The 16,550-nt window shown below is 40.1% G+C and overlaps 2 protein-coding genes across 4 annotated transcripts; one reads left to right on the forward strand and one right to left on the reverse strand.

Moving 5' to 3' along the window:
- The first annotated feature begins 635 nt into the window (after positions 1–635).
- Positions 636–5,394, forward strand: serinc1 (serine incorporator 1). The gene is made up of 10 exons (XM_020455599.2): positions 636–804; positions 1,794–1,955; positions 2,288–2,481; positions 2,657–2,736; positions 2,841–2,978; positions 3,121–3,290; positions 3,406–3,496; positions 3,602–3,746; positions 4,079–4,303; positions 4,439–5,394. Exons 1-10 carry the CDS (start codon positions 766–768, stop codon positions 4,575–4,577), a joined length of 1,383 nt encoding a protein of 460 aa, XP_020311188.1. The 5' UTR covers positions 636–765; the 3' UTR covers positions 4,578–5,394.
- A 37-nt stretch (positions 5,395–5,431) lies between these two features.
- Positions 5,432–9,453, reverse strand: LOC109866758 (heat shock factor protein 2). Of its 3 annotated transcripts, XM_020455598.2 has the most exons (12): positions 9,087–9,289; positions 8,492–8,600; positions 8,276–8,403; positions 8,040–8,164; positions 7,859–7,934; positions 7,631–7,692; positions 7,454–7,535; positions 7,089–7,198; positions 6,746–7,003; positions 6,469–6,571; positions 6,303–6,356; positions 5,432–6,164 (listed from the first exon to the last, which is right to left on the reverse strand). In XM_020455598.2, exons 1-11 carry the CDS (start codon positions 9,177–9,179, stop codon positions 6,303–6,305), a joined length of 1,200 nt encoding a protein of 399 aa, XP_020311187.1. In that variant the 5' UTR covers positions 9,180–9,289; the 3' UTR covers positions 5,432–6,164. The 3 variants fall into 3 exon arrangements, 2 of the variants coding, with proteins under 2 accessions (XP_020311187.1, XP_020311186.1); XR_004204663.1 differs by having other exon boundaries at positions 7,089–7,535; positions 9,087–9,288; XM_020455597.2 differs by lacking the exon at positions 6,303–6,356 and having other exon boundaries at positions 9,087–9,453.
- Between the last annotated feature and the right edge of the window lie 7,097 nt (positions 9,454–16,550).

Here is a 16,550-nt window from a genome sequence, read left to right on the forward strand (position 1 = left end):
CAACCTCAACCCAATTGAGATGGTTTGGGATGAGTTGGACCACTGAGTAAAGGAAAAGTAGCCAACAAGTGCTCAGCATATGTGGGAACTCCTTCAAGCATGTTGGAAAATGATTCCAGGTGAAGCTGGATGAGAGAACGCCAAGTGTGTGCAAAGCTGTCATCAAGGCAAAGGGTGGCTACTTTGAATCATCTAAAATTAAATATATTTTAATTTTATTAACACTTTTTTGTTTATGAAATGATACCATGGGTTTACTACATGATACCATGTGGTGGCAGATAGCCTCGTGTTTAGAGTGTTGGACTAGTAACCGAAAGGTTGCAAGATTGAATCCCTGAGCTGACAAGGAAAAATCTGTCGTTCTGCTCCTGAACAAGGCAATTAACCCACTATTCCTAGGCTGTCATTGAAAATAAGAATTTGTTCTTAACTGACTTGCCTAGTTAAATAAAGGTAAAATAAAAATACCATATGTTTTATTTCATCGTTTTTATGTCTTCACTATTATTCTACAATGCAGAAAATAGTCAAATAAGAAAAACCCTTGAATGAGCAGGTGTGTCCAAATTTTTGACCGGTACTGTATATTTATTTGTTTTTAAGCAAAGTGTAAGGGAGTTATACTCCAGTCTAGTAGGTGGCGGTAATGCATCATTTATTGGATGCCAACCGCGGTTAAACCTCATTGAAGAAGAAGAGATCGTAAACAGACAAGAAGCATCCATATTTTTTCACGGAGAAGTCGTATTTCAGCAAAACACCATGGGGGCCGTTATTGGACTGTGCTCCATGGCGAGTTGGGTAAGTATTTTCTTAATTAAAATAAAAGTCGACATCATATCCAGTTATAAAAAACAAAAGGGCCGAATCAACCATTTCTTCCGAGATAGCTTCGCTAGCTCAGTTGCTAACCTTCTGTAGCAAATGCGCAACAACGAAGGCAAGCCAGGGTGGTTCCTCCCTGTTCAGTTGTCGGGATTTGCGCATTGCCTTTTTAATGAAATAAATTGGCCTGTGATAATATTTCCAACACTTGAACACAAATGATTATTTGGCAAACAACCGTCATAACTATGTGGGGTTTGACAGTTCGAACCCGACCATGTTTTATTCAAATTAACGATTGCTCTCTCTCTACCGTATAAGTATTACATTTTCGATACTACACAGCAATGTAGCCTTACGTGAAAGCTAACTAGATAGTTAGCCACTTTGTCATTGATAGCTAAGCTAACGTTAGCTACCGGTACTTGGAAATATTGCAACACCGTCGCAGTCAAAGCAGAGTCAAATGTCAGATAACAGCTACAGCTATGACGTCTCCACGTAACGTTAGCCTAGTAGTGACTTGCGAAATGTGCGTCCTGAAAATACACTAAGTTCATGTAGAGACAATAACAGGCATAAATCAGTTTTTTTCCTATTTGGTTATACTAATACTATTCCTGAAACCGTTTAAGCTGAAAGTGTAACGTTAGCTGTTTGGACGTTCTCTTCCACATTGGTATCCACTTGATTAGGTTTGACACCAGCCATGGCCAGATCTCTATTCTTGGCAGGGATTTGGTTTCCATAATAGTTAGCAACTTGTCAAAAACAACTGTGTTGGTGTTATGTTAACCGTAGGTGGATTGATTAACTTTGATCAATGAATGAATAACCTGTTGACTTGGTACCATTATTATATTTGTTCAACCATTCAGTGGTAGCTAGGCAGATGCATGATTGTGTCACCATCAGTTCAATGCTTATTATTAGCTAATTGATTAATAATGTTGTCTTCACTGTAGATCCCCTGCCTGTGTGGCACTGCTCCCTGCCTGCTGTGCAGATGCTGCCCCAGTGGGAATAACTCCACTGTCACCCGACTTATCTATGCCTTCTTCCTCCTCCTGGGTGTGGGCATCGCATGCATCATGCTAATGCCAGGGATGGAAGAGCAACTCAAGAAGGTACCAAACTATGTTATGTGTTTGATGTACAACATGTACACTCAAACCGATGCTCCTGGCACCTACTACCATACCCCGTTCAAAGGCACGTAAATCTTGTCTCGAGGCTTAAAACTCCTTCTTTAATCTGTCTCCTCCCCTTCATGTACACTGATTTGAAGTGGATTTAACAAGTGACCTCAATAAGGGATCATAGATTTAACCTGGATTCACCTGGTCAGTGTGTCATGGAAAGAGCATGTGTTCATAATGTTTTGTGCGCTCAGTGACCTCTAATTCTATACATTTTTCTATTTGCCTGACTAATTACCTGTGCATCTTGGCTCTTGCAGATTCCAGGATTCTGTGATGGGGGAATGGGTACATCAATCCCAGGTGTGGAGGGTCATGTCAACTGTGATGTCTTGGTCGGCTACAAGGCTGTGTACCGTGTCTGCTTCGGCATGTCCATGTTCTTCCTGCTCTTCTCCCTCCTTATGGTCAAGGTCAAGAGTAGCCAGGATCCTAGAGCTGCAGTACACAACGGGTAAAAATGACACAGCAAGTCTTATTTATTATTATTTATATTTAGAATAGGTCATGATGATCTCAGTAAGCTTATATACTGCAAGGCATGAATATAATTCATAAATAAGGGTATCTGTTTATAAGGAAGTTAAAACAAAAGGTCACACAGTTAAAATACTTATGCTATCTTTTAGGTTTTGGTTCTTCAAGTTTGCTGCTGCGACTGCCATTACCATCGGTGCATTCTTCATTCCAGAGGGTGCCTTCACAACTGGTAACGCTCCTTTTCATTCAAATATATTTTTCTGTCTCATGGAAATATTAGCATATCCTGCAGCTCTTTGAAAGTAGTTCACACATTGCCCTTCTCTCCCATAGTTTGGTTCTACATAGGAATGGCTGGAGCTTTTTGCTTCATCCTGATCCAGCTGGTCCTGCTGATTGACTTTGCCCACTCCTGGAATGAGTCCTGGGTGGAGAAAATGGAGGAGGGCAACTCTCGCTGCTGGTATGCAGGTATGGGACGTGAGCTTCTCTTTGAGAATACCTTGTGGAAATGGTGACGGGTTGAGTTAAAGCAGTCTTCAGCATCTACTCTCCTCTAACCTCTGTCCCCATTGTCCAGAAATAACCATCAAGTGTCATTCCTCCCTTGCAGCTCTGCTGTCTGCTACAACCATCAACTACATCCTGTCCCTTGTGTCTCTGGTCATGTTCTACGTCTACTACACCCACACTGACGGCTGCACTGAAAACAAGGCCTTCATCACTGTCAACATGCTGCTGTGTGTGGGAGCCTCAGTCATGTCCATCCTGCCACAGATTCAGGTAAGGAAGTGCATTGGACCAGCATATCACCTACACTCCATGTTGTATCCCTAAAACCTTCATCATGTTATATAATAAACATGTCATTATGTGTTCTCACCCCTTTTCTCAACAGGAGTCCCAGCCAAGGTCCGGGTTGCTGCAGTCTTCCATTGTGACTTTGTACACCATGTATCTCACCTGGTCTGCCATGACCAATGAGCCAGGTGAGGATATTAATGAGCCAATGTCTCCCTTTTCAATACACCAATCAGTGGCTAGCTCTTCATCAAGACAACTTGAGTGAATGTATTGGTCTTTGCCATCCACAGACAGGAAATGCAACCCAAGCTTGCTGGGTATCATTGGCCTCAACAACACCACCCCAGCTGGCAAGGACCATCCTGTTGTTCAGTGGTGGGATGCCCAGGGCATTGTGGGGCTGGTCCTGTTCCTGATGTGTGTTCTATACTCAAGGTAGAAAACAGGTCAAACTCTAACTGTCTGCAGTTTCCTATAAGAAGGAACTGCTAATGTTATTTTATCACCAGGTAGCCTAGTGGTTAGAGCGTTGGACTAGTAACCGAAAGGTTGCAAGATCGAATCCCCGAGCTGACAAGGTTAACATGTTGTTCTGCCCCTGAACAAGGCAGTTAACACACTGTTTCTAGGCTGTCATTGAAAATAAGAATTGGTTTTTAACTGACTTGCCTAGTTAAATAAAGGTAAAATAAATGTACATTTTTTTACCAGCTTTGTGTAGTTGCCATTGACCCTAACAATAACAAGTTATCCATTCATTCCTCTAGCATCCGAAACTCCTCCAACACCCAAGTGAATAAACTGACTCTGACCAGTGACGAGTCTGCACTGATCGAGGATGGCCCCCACCCTGAGAACTTTGACGTGGAAGACGGCGAGAACCGGGCCTTGGACAACGAGAAGGACGGAGTCACCTACAGCTACTCCTTCTTCCACTTCATGCTCTTCCTGGCCTCCCTCTACATCATGATGACCCTCACCAACTGGTACAGGTGTGTATCTCTCACTCTCCCTGGTTGATCTGGTTTTATACATGAGAATTAGGCAATGAGTCTGCTTAAGTATTGAATATTGTGAACATATACACAGGTCACGCATTTTAAAAGGTCTCTTTTTGATTTCCCCAGCCCCGACTCCAGCTATGAGACAATGACCAGCAAGTGGCCCTCTGTGTGGGTGAAGATCTCCTCCAGCTGGATCTGCATTGCCCTGTATGTGTGGACCCTGGCTGCCCCACTGGTCCTGGTCAATCGAGACTTCGACTGATGAGCTAAAGAATTAGAGGGGGGCGCAATCATTTGCTCAAAATTGTATAAGGTGAACAAGCTCTGTGTGTGTATTCCCCGTGGATAACCCACCCACCCTTTTTGTTTTTAACAAACGGCATGCATGCAAGTATTGAGTACATGTGTTATCCACTGTGTTTTATCCTATTGCACAATTTAAAGAATGAGGATTACTTTTGCAGAGTTGGGGTTGTAAAGGTTGCTGGGGCTTGGGGAGATGGTCAGTGGACATGGTGTTCAGTTAAAGGGAGGACTCTTCCTCAACTGTAATCGGTTCTGGATAGGACATTCAGAAAGAACTGTTAATTTGTTACAAAATGGGCAAGACTGCTTTGTTTATGCTACACTTTCCTTCACTTTAAGTTAGGCATATGTAGAGGAAGTTTAGGGTTCCAGATATTAGCTAACATTGTTATCCTAGGTTCATTTCCATCAGTAAGCATGATTAACCATTTGCATGATATTTTAGGCTAATCTACCATCATGTAAATCTTAATGTTGCTGTGGTTTCCTTTTCAGAATATCCGCCCCAATTGCTAACCTGCAGCTTTACCTTTTGGGCAACTTGCACATCTTGTAATAAGACTCAGTTTTATGTACCTTGTGTTACTTATGATTTGCACTAGTTCTTTTAAAGGTAAAATACTGATGTTCAAACAGTGGATAACTTATTTTGTAGGTGCTTTAGCATAATTTAAGGTATTGAGTGTTTTTAGCAGACAAGATACATGTCAACTCCCATTTCTCCTGAATAGTTTGCCTTTCGATGTATTAAAGTGCATTGTAACCAAGGCAAACCATGCTTTTTCTTGAATTTTGCCACCTCATACCGCATTCAGAATGAAAATACACTTTATTTGAATGTCATTGTGAAGCTTAACAGTGAATCTCGCAAAATCACAGTCTTATAACACGACACCTTATGATACACACCAGACCGCAGTATTTGAAATGCTGAGCACTGTAGTTCTAGGACAAGGAAATGCGCAGGCACTTTTTTTTTCATTTAAAGATTGATGTGATCATTGACCTATCAATACAGTAATCAATAATACAGTGAAACAAAATTGCAGCCTTTTCTTTAATCAGGGTTTACCTTCAACTGCTAGTGGAGAAACCATATCAACAGCTACATTATGGAATGTCTTACTTCTGACCTAAATGTACCAAAAGATACAAGGAAATACAGTAAATGAGTTTTTTTTCTGCTCCTTGGTTAAATATCCAGCTGTGTCGAGTCAGTGGCGCTCCCTTCTGGGTTGAGTTCACACAGGTAGAAAAGCGTGGCCTCTGCCTCAGTCAGGGGCTCTAGGCGGATCAGGGAGCTCCGTGGAGGCTCCTCATCTGGCTCCAGGAGGTCTGTGGGTACCTCAGTGCTGGGCTGCAGCAGGCTGTCTCCCAGCTCTGTGGCTATGCTGCTGTCTGGCTCTGGGGCCAAAGGGGTGCAGCCATCCAGGAAGGCCAGCAGAGGGCAGGACGTGTACTGGACCAGCTGCTTGTCTGCAGAGATGCCAGACTTGCCTCCTTTGGATAGCAGCCCTGCATTTCCTTTGGAACCACCACTCTCCTAAAGATCACATAATTGAGTGAAATTAATTCCCTAACATAATAATTCAGACAGGAAGGCTTGATGTTGAGTAAAGAGAGGGGAAGCAGGTAGTAGCCTCACTATAGACTTGTGTATTGCCTGTTTGACAGGACTCACTTAAGCTGTGCAGATGCTGAAATCTTGCAAGTTCACAGGGCAATTTGAACTGAACTGAAGAGGAATCATAGAACTGAGTAAAAATAACATTTTGTATGAAATGTCATTAACATAAACCTCTGTGGCCTATCAACTTCCCAATTACATTTAAAAATGAAAAGCATACCTCTAAAATATCTGGATCAATGCTGAACTGCTTCCCGTACAACATAGCCTGAAAGTCTTCCAAACTGCAGTCAATGCTGTCCAAGTAGTCCATCAGCTCAACCCTGTTAAAACATGTATGCTTCTTATTAACTGTAAGCTAAAACAAATTCCATAGGCCTATATATCCTTAGTATTGCTAAAATGCTACCCAGTAATATGGGACATATTGTGAGAGCCTTTTAAAGTTCTTCAGGAACTTACGGACCACGAAGATAAAGCAAGTCAAGTCCACTTACTTGCCGAGGAGGTTGATATTCTGAGAAATAGCTCCACTCTCATTGAGGATTGAGTCCATCATCTTCATGGGATCCTCCAGGCTCAGGCCTGATGGTTTGTTGAGTTGCAAGACGCTGCTGGTTGGAAGGCTATCATATGTGCTTATGGTGGTCTCTTCTGGTTCAAATACCAAAGAGTTGGTCTGGCCTGGATTGTCAGCGCCATCTGTCGGTGACGCAGTATTGCTGTCGAAGACCTCAACAATTTCTACATCCCCCCTAAGAATGAAGGAGATGAGAACAGGCATGAGGATAGATGGCAGACAGAAATATACATGAAACAAAAATGTAGATGTTGACTTACGATTGATCCATTATTGAGGGGCCCTCTGTGATCTCTGCATCGTCGTCAGTTACGTCACAGATGACAACATCATCAGTAAGATCAGCATTCTTCAAACCACTGACAGAGGGCTGGGAGAGGGCTCAGAATATACATTTTTAGAATGCTTTTCATTGAAATAACATTAAAAACTCATATTGGAAAAATTCCCCCCCTGGCAATGTCAAGTTTCATTGACTCACAATTGAAGCAATTTTCCTGGGCAATGATCTTGTCAAGAAAAAAATATCTAGTGTATTTGCTAGTATCATTAGTGTGATGTCAATGGATGGACATCCCCGTGTATACCTTACATAAGGAGGTACCCTTCAGACCTCTACACATACTTTGTTGTGCTCCAGAGGAGGTTCATCGTAGATTTCATGGATGTATTTAGGCTTCTTTCCATTGTTGTTCAGTAGAATAGGTCTGAAAAATGGAGATTGAGAAGTAAAATGTATTAATAATGTTTTGTAATCGATGATGTCATTCGGTGGAAGAATTGTTATACTATGAAGGCTTACCGTTTGCGTTTTAAACCCATAATCCGGTTCTTCTGTACGAATGTGACAATGAATTGTATCAACTGCAATGAACAAAGACCACAACAAGCAAAGTTAGATTAAACTTTTATAGCCTTAAGGCCAATTATGCATTCAATGGTTAAGCTGTTTTATTGTAAGACAATTGTTTCCAATTCAACTTCCACTGAATATGTGAAGTAATTTGGGGTGCAGAACATTTTACTGTACCTTCTTAATGATTTGCTGCTGTTGGGAGTGCTTCTGTCTCAGGTCTGATATTTCCCTCCATAGACCTTCATTATCTCTGTAAACAGAAACTCAAGCATCAGCATAGTACCATCTCCAAACCAACACATCACTACTACTTTTATACCCCCATTTAATTGCCAGGGCATGGTAGTTTGCATACCTTTTCAATGTGTTGAGTCGGGAATCAATGCTTTCTTGTTTTCCATGAACATTCTGAACACTGGCCAAAATATTGGACAGGTCTTCCTGTTTGATTTTAGTATCCTCTGGTCTTGCATTAGAAACCTGAAAAAAAAGCCCATTACACAATTTCTACCTTATTCAGTTTGACCACTTACTGATATAGGTCATTTATGTGTTTACCATTATATGTTTGTTTCCCCATGATGGTCTCACCTTTCTTTTGATGTTTTCCAGCAAGTCATCCTGCCCATGTTTAAAGTAAGGATGCTGGAATTCAACTGGTCCATCACGCTCTTGCTTCACGATGCCTGTGTCAATGTGCATCACTTTGCGAAATCCATCTGCAGAGAGACCACCCATTAGACAGCTGCACAGGGGGCATTCCACTAGAACAGCTGAGCAGCTCTGTTTATAGAATAGCTGACTTACACATATTTAGCTGTCTGACAAAGCTAGCCATGTTGTTGTGTTTGAAGAACTTGGGAAGGATCTCCTTGGCAAATCGCTGTTCGTTCATGACGAGGAAACTGTTCCCCTCCTAGAAAACAATGCATTATTATAGTTATGAGACTGCAATGTCAACAACTACTTCCACTAAAGGGAATGTATTTGTGTTACATTTCAAGAACTAAACAGTGCATGGACTTTCTTGCCTGACGGAATGCTTATTGATGTGCTCTTATTAGGACACTAGCCAACATTCAAACAGATATTTCAAATGGCACACGCTAGCTATAACGTCAGCTTCTGGGGGAGGGTTGTAGCGGAGGCTACTATGCAAGCTTTAGCAAGCACGGACAACAATAGCAAATTCGTATTCGACATCAGTAGCTAAACAAAATGATGCTTCTTGAAGCCTACCAGTGACACCTGCATTTAAGACTAGGAAGAAATACTATAACTCGGTCTATGAGGCAACAGATGATAAATCGCTAGCTGGCTAAATCGTTCATTTCACACCCTGCAGCGCTAGCGCTTACTCGCTAGCTAGCTCTGGTACGCTTAGCGGGGCAATTTCATTTACCTGACTCCAACAAATAAATTCATTCGTATCGGAATCCTCCACAAGAGTCCAAAGCTTGGTGAGGAAAGCTGGAACATTTGAGTTTTGTTTCATTTTGCAAACCGAAGGTGGAAAGATGCCTTTTGGGGATGAAAAAAGCAAGTCGCTGAGAAGAAAATAACGTCGTAAACATGCACACAACTTCCTGTTTGAAGACCAGAAGCTGATTGGTTGAATCTTGATTTACGTAACTTTTATCACGTGTAACGTAGAAGCATGGCTCAATTAGCAATCTGCAAATTATTGCTGAAATGTGTTAGCTATTTCTTTTTCTGTGAAATGCTTTCAGGTAACTGGAAATGTTTTCACATATATATTGATAGCTCTCGAGTCAGCTGGCATGGGAGGATGCTCATAACTAGGTAACGTACGTACCTAGGTTTGTTTACGTTCGATTGATGAGTCATTCTATTTTTTTGCCACTAGGTGTCAGCCTTAGATTATGTAAATTCCAGCCTAATGTGAATAATGGCACCGTAGTCCTTAGGATAACATTGTCACCCCTCAAATTTAGTCACTACAGGTAGCATGTAACATTTTTAGGATAGTTTTCTACTTCAGATATTTCTCAAATTTCTGCTCCTATGTGTTAGTTTTCATCTTACAGTTTGGTTTCATTTACCTATTTACTGCATAAGGTTCTAACACAGATACAAGTTTAACAATTATCAAAGTACTGAAGTGAAATGAAGATTACATTTTCAATTGATCTGAATCATTCATTACATTTCTGGAATATCTTGAATATTTGCAATGTTCAGGACAAATATCATGAAAAGAAGAAACGTTTAGTTTTTATAGCCATCTCAGTGGAAAAAGCCACAAAGGATAGTTTAGGGGTTAAGTAAAAACGTTTCCCTCCACAGGTTGAGAGGGCCACTGTTGACTACCTACCTGCTAGAGTGCAGCTAGAGAACAGCAGAAACAATGTGTGGGGGTTGGTTGGCCATAACTCCCTGCTTTGTGAAACAGATAAGTAAGGATGTAATTTATTCCCAATAGAGGGCATTTCTCATTTGACATTAAAAGTACACTATTGTGATCTAGGTAACTTTTCATTCGATTGGTATTTTTTGCATTCTTCAGAGGGGTTCATGCAAATGTTTAAGAATCACCAAACGCTGCACAATATTTAATGATATTATACTGTATTTATCAAACACACATACATACACTTAATTTCTGTGGCTTAACAACATACACTAAGTAGGCTAACATACTACACAGAGAGGGGCACGTTTCGCAGAAAGATCTATGTTGCCAACAGTGCATGCCTCTTCTACTGAGACATCATAACAAAATGAGGTTGACAAGTGCACAGCTAATTGGGACAGACAGTAATATTACATCAAAAGACGTCATGAAGTCCTCTTAAATGGCACTAATTAGGACATTCTTTGATTCTGAGACAGCGAGATTATCGGAAAGGCAAAAATCACAGCACATTAAAGTAAGACAGGTGACATTCTGCCTTTCATTGTATAGTACAGGGAAGTAAGCTCAGTGCCATATTTACAATTGTTCTGGATAGAAGTAAAATACTGCTTGAGCCTTGAACATTAATATATTTAAACAGTATGGTGCTGCTGTAATGTAAGTTGCTTATTATTATATTTGACAATAGCCATGCCACAGTTGAAAAACGTCCAAATGCTGGAGAGTAGGGTTAGCAACAGCAAATAAAGTATGTATTGCTAAATCTGAAGGGGACTTACAGTATGTCTCACTTGGTGGCAGCATTGTTAAAGGGCTAATTCAGAAGATTAATTTGGTTTGACTTTGTGTTTGGTGAATGTCATGAAAGTCTTTGACATACTGGCCAATCAGAAGTGACACCCTTCTTATCTGACCCTTCCTATCTGACTTGTAAGGTGTTAATGCCATAGGAAAATTTTGAATTTGCTGTGAACTGATCCATGTAGGGCTGCTTACAGTGTTCCAAAAATAGTTGGCTACTGTATATGACTTGGCCTACATTTATATTTTTTACAGCAACTTTTATTCAGGCTTGTGTTAATATGAAGAGTTTCATTCCAAAATGCTATATATCAATTTTCAGAAATGTTGGTAAATTAGCTTTTATTGTTTAAAGACATTTTGAAAGAGATTGGTGAGGTTTTTTTCAAGATACAGTATAATCATGGCATGGGGTTGTTCAATGAAAGAAATGTATTTGTTTAAAATCTATAACTTGATGGTTTCATTTCAGAAAGACAAATAATCATGTTTTTTTGCAAAATTCTATATATTCACCTCATTCTCAGAGAAATAAGTAGTACTGCTAGGTTTTACACAGTCAAATGTAACAAATAACTACATATTTAATAAAGACATTTACAAATGCTACATTTGTGACATCGACATTTATTTGATTAAAAATACAAATCAATACATTTATTTGAAATGTACATTTGACATTTTAGTCATTCATCAAATCCTCTAATCGAGAGCGATTTACAGTAAGTGCATTCAACTTGAGAAGATGGCTAGGTGAGACAACCACATATCACAGTCAAATATACAGGAATACGAACATCCCATTCCAACTAAACAATGGATGTATAGCATGTTGTTTAAAAAAAATCATAAACATCTAAAATCTATTAAGAAAAAGTCTGAGAACAGTAAACACGTGAACAATTTGTGGAAGTAACGTTTTGGAAAGAAAATCTTCATCTGTAACCTTGTGGAGGACAAAATAACTGTTAAGGTTAAAGTTTTACCAAAGCATTCCTTAATCATGCCCGTTCTTTGGACCAGGCTCAGGGTGTTCAGGTAGTGGTTGTGAAGCTGCATACTCACTCTCCCTTTTTTTTTTTGCAGCAGAGTTGGAACAAAAACTTTGGAATGAATTTACATTTTCCATTGGATGTAGAACTTGGGCCTGCGTTTTATAGTTGTTGTTCTCATTATTCGATTAATCTTGAAGTCTTAACAGAAAAGAACCAAAGACAAATATATTAGTGCTGATCCCAGCAGATTTATTTTTTACTTAATGAATAAATACGTTTGGAGTTTGCCATGCAGGTATTAGACTTCCTTCAGACTGCCAAACGAGTGGTTTACATCTTTGATTCAGTGTTACCGAGCGGGAATGCCTCTGTATATTAGTTAATGCTGCATTTCCAAATTCTACCACACAAATTGAATGATCTCACCAAATAAATAGTTATTTTTAAGACCTATGTATTAAAGAGCAAAAATAAAACACACCTTCTCAGTTGGATGTTGGAGACAAACATTCAAATGTTTTTCTTTACTTTGAGGAAGTTATTTGTAAAAAGATTATTACATCCATTTATTTACTTTTAGTTGAGTGAGACTTGGAAATGATGTGGCTACTTACAAGCCAAAACCCATAAAAGACATGCATGCACATTTCACATTAGTGTTAAGTCCTGGGTCAAAAATAAATGGCTTACAGCATGGAGGGGACATTTAGGTCAATAGGGGCTGGGATGTGGAACATCCTAGGCACTTCATTTAGTGAATTTGTTTTAATTAACTTTGTTCTCAGATTGATGACATACCATATAGGCCTAGTAAAATTGTTGACAGAATTTAGAAACCTGGCCATTACTTACCCATCAGCCTGTGTAGATCTCCCTCATTTTCTTTAGGGAACAATGATGTCTTTATACTTTATACTTCATCTGTATTTAACTAGGCAAGTCAGTTAAGAACAAACTCTTATTTACAATGACAGCCTAGGAACAGTGGGTTAACTGCCTTGTTCAGTGGCAGAATGACAAGTTTTTACCTTGTCAGCTCAGGGATTCAAACTAGCAACCTTTCGGTTACTGGCCCAACGCTCTAACCACTAGGCTACCTGCTGAAATCTAAAATCTTTTGCTTTGTCCAAATGGTCTTATTTCATATTTTCCCTCCATCCTCCACCAGCTGATGCCAATGACATTCACTAGATCACTAGACTCTTAAAAAAAAGTTGAAACAGGGACATTTGATTGGTTGAATTCAAAAACCTCAACAATCATGGGACTATTTTGAAGGGGAAGAAAACGTGACCTTTACATTTCGGAAAAGGCTGTTTGAGACATATACCTCAGTGATATGAAACCGATATTTAATTTAAAAATGTGTGAAAATTAGCTTAAGCTTAGTTTTAAGGTAAGGGTCCATTTTAGATTTTGATGTCCTTATAGACTTTTGTTGTCTGTTTACTTTACTGGTAACACTTTAATTGACCACAGATGTCGTAACACATTATTACTGTACATGGTCATAACCATGTCATAAAATGCCACAACAGCTGACATAACTTGTCATAACATGGCCATAACACTGCCATGACCAATATATTTACACCTGTTGTGACATCTATTGCATTACTTTATGGCTGGTTATGACACCTACATAAGAGTGTCAAAACCCACATTTATTCAAATGTGTTTTTTCCCTGCCAAGAAGTTTCCTTTCATTTGAAAATGTGTTTCTTAAGTCCTTTGATGTTGTTGTAGCAATTCATTCTGTTTACATACTTTAAAGAACTTGAAGAAAATACACTTTATGACACTGTCATGAAGCATTATGACCATCATAATCATATTAGCCAGGTAAGCCTATCACGTACATGCCCTTATACCATTCATCAATCAAAAAGTGAGTGTCTTGTCCTTCTCCTGAAATCTGCTCCTACATTCCTCCCTGTCATCATCAACAGAGCGTTGGGGTAGGGTCATGTTTGACATCAATTTATGCGCAATTACAATGATCATTTAATACGGTCAATTTTAGAATCTGATATTTGTATATTTTTATTTATATAACATGGTCATACTGTTGACATGTAGACTATGGTGTAACAGAATGTTTTGCCTTGTGTGGTAGGTTTTGACACGCTTATGTAGGTGTCATAACCAGCCATAAAATTATACAATAGATGTCACAACAGTTCTAAATATATGTGTCATGACAGTGTTATGACCACATTATGACATGTTATAACACAAGGTCAGCTGTTATGACATATTATGACATGGTTATGTCCAAGTCATAAAGTGTTATGACACCGGGTGTCAAGTAAAGTGTTACCAGACAGGTATTCTCCAGTCAATTTGATAGCTAGTACTGACGTTAATGACAGTAAAGTTAAACTAGTGCCGGCTAGCTATTAAGATGAACAGTTAAACTTTCAGCAGCCCTTACTAGTCCCATTTGCTCATTTGACGTACGTTTTGTTTCATCATACAAACAATTCTAGGTTGTGCTTGTCTTTTACTTGTGGATGGAAGAACAAACTGCCTGTTGTGTCCTCCCAACCGGTTCGTAACCAACCTGGGTGAAAGTGATGCTCAGGAACTTTGGTATAATTTCATCCAGTAGTTTTGAAAGTGGTGCTCACATGCAAAAACGTGCCCCCCCCCCCCCCCCCCTGCGCTTTTTGTGTACTATGTCATCCATTTGTATACTACGTTATCCATTTCATATGATATGTTACGTCCGACATTTTTTTTATATACAGTACCATTCAAAGGTTTGGACACACCTACTTATTCCAAGGTTTTTCTTTATTTTTCCTATTTTCTACATTGTAGGATAATAGTGAAGACATCAAAACTATGAAAAAACACAAATTGAATCATGTAGTAATCAAAAAAGTGTTAAACAAATCAAAATATATTTTTGATTTTAGATTCTTCAAAGTAGCCACCCTTTGCCTTGATGATATCTTTGCACACTCTTGGCCTTCTCTCAACCAGCTTCAACTGGAATGCTTTTCCAACAGTCAAGTGCTGAGCACTTGTTGGATGCTTTTCCTTCACTCTGCGGTCCAACTCATCCCAAACCATCTCAATTGGGTTGAGGTCGGGTGATTGTGGAGGCCGGGTCATCTGATGCAGCACTCCTGTCGATGACAATAGGGGCATGACCCCCCCCCCTGTTTCCTGTATTCCACGATCAGCTTCTTGATTTTGATGACGTTGAGGGAGAGGCAGTTTTTTGTTTACCCCTGCACAACGTCTGTTTGAGTCTTTAACGGATGGAAACTACAAGTGTAATGGCAATTATAAATGTAGATTCTTCAAACACCCCCAAACAGGGAAACAGATCCCAATCAAATGTGTTATCACGTGCTGGAAGTGAACCACTCGATTTCGTCCCTACGTTATATCGGCATCAAACACGTCACCTTCCCTAGGAGAGGGGGTGACCTTGACAATGTATTGTTAAAACGAGAGGTTACCTGTATCTTTAATTTAAAGACCCTTGCTCCCTTTGGTCTCAACGTAGACTTTGATCTGAAGCCTATGTAGCCAAATTGTATCTATGATCGTATGCTATCCTTTCATGTTTTTAAATGTTCTATTTATATCTGTAAATTAACCAATGATATCAAGCCACCCCTGGCCATGATTACAGACACCTGTATGTATCCTTTGACACTATATAAACTAGTGACCTGCAGTGTTGGTCATTATACCCTGATGAAAACAGCTTCTCTGTTGCAACGTTTGTTATTAGGTAATTCAATTATTGCATCTGAGTGTGCGGCTCTCCTTTTCTTTTTCAAGAGGCTGTTTTCCTAGCACCACTCTGCCAGGCCTCTAACCTCCTCCCTGAAGGCTGTCTCATCGCTGTCGGTGATCAGGCCCACCCCCTTTGTGTCATCTGAAAACTTTATGATGGCGTTGGAGTTGTGAGTGGCCACACAGTCATGGGTGTACAGGGAGTACAGGAGGGGGCTGAGCATGCACCCCTGGGGGGCTCCCGTGTTGAAGGTCAGTGTGGCGGAGGTGTTGTTGCCTACTCTACCCACCTGGGGTCTGCCTATCAGGAAGTAGAAAAATGTATGCTCTCACTACTAAGTCGCTCTGAATAAGAGCTTCTGCTAAATGACTAAAATGTCAAATATAAATGTAAGTCCAGGATCCAGTTGCAGAGGGAGGCGTTCATACCCAGGGCCTTGAGCTTAGTGTCGAACTTAGAGGAGATCATGGTGTTGAACCCTGAGCTGTAGTCAATGAACAGCATTCTCACATAGGTGTTCCTTTTGTCTAGGTGGGATAGGGCAGTGTGTAGAGCAATGGCGCTTGCGTCATTCATGGATCTGTTGGGACGGTATGAAAATTGGAGTGGGTCCAGGGTGTCAGGTCAGCTGATGTGGTCCTTGACCAGACTCTCGAAGCACTTTATGACGACAGAAGTGAGTGCTACAGGGTGATAGTAATTTAGGCAAGTTACATTAGTTTGATGGGGGAGAGGGGAGTTCAGAGCCGAACCAATGGTGCTACAATGCATAGACTACACTGATTCACAGGTAAGTTCTACCTGTGTATTTGTATTCATTTATACATCTCAGGCTCTGCCCTCTCTTTGTTGGCATCATAACTAGCATGTACCTGGCTCTCTGTGAGCCAGTCATATTGAGCACACTGAGGACACAATTGTTTACAGATGGTCTCA

This window comes from Oncorhynchus kisutch, linkage group LG21 (genome assembly GCF_002021735.2).
Source record: "Oncorhynchus kisutch isolate 150728-3 linkage group LG21, Okis_V2, whole genome shotgun sequence".
NCBI lineage: Eukaryota > Metazoa > Chordata > Actinopteri > Salmoniformes > Salmonidae > Oncorhynchus > Oncorhynchus kisutch.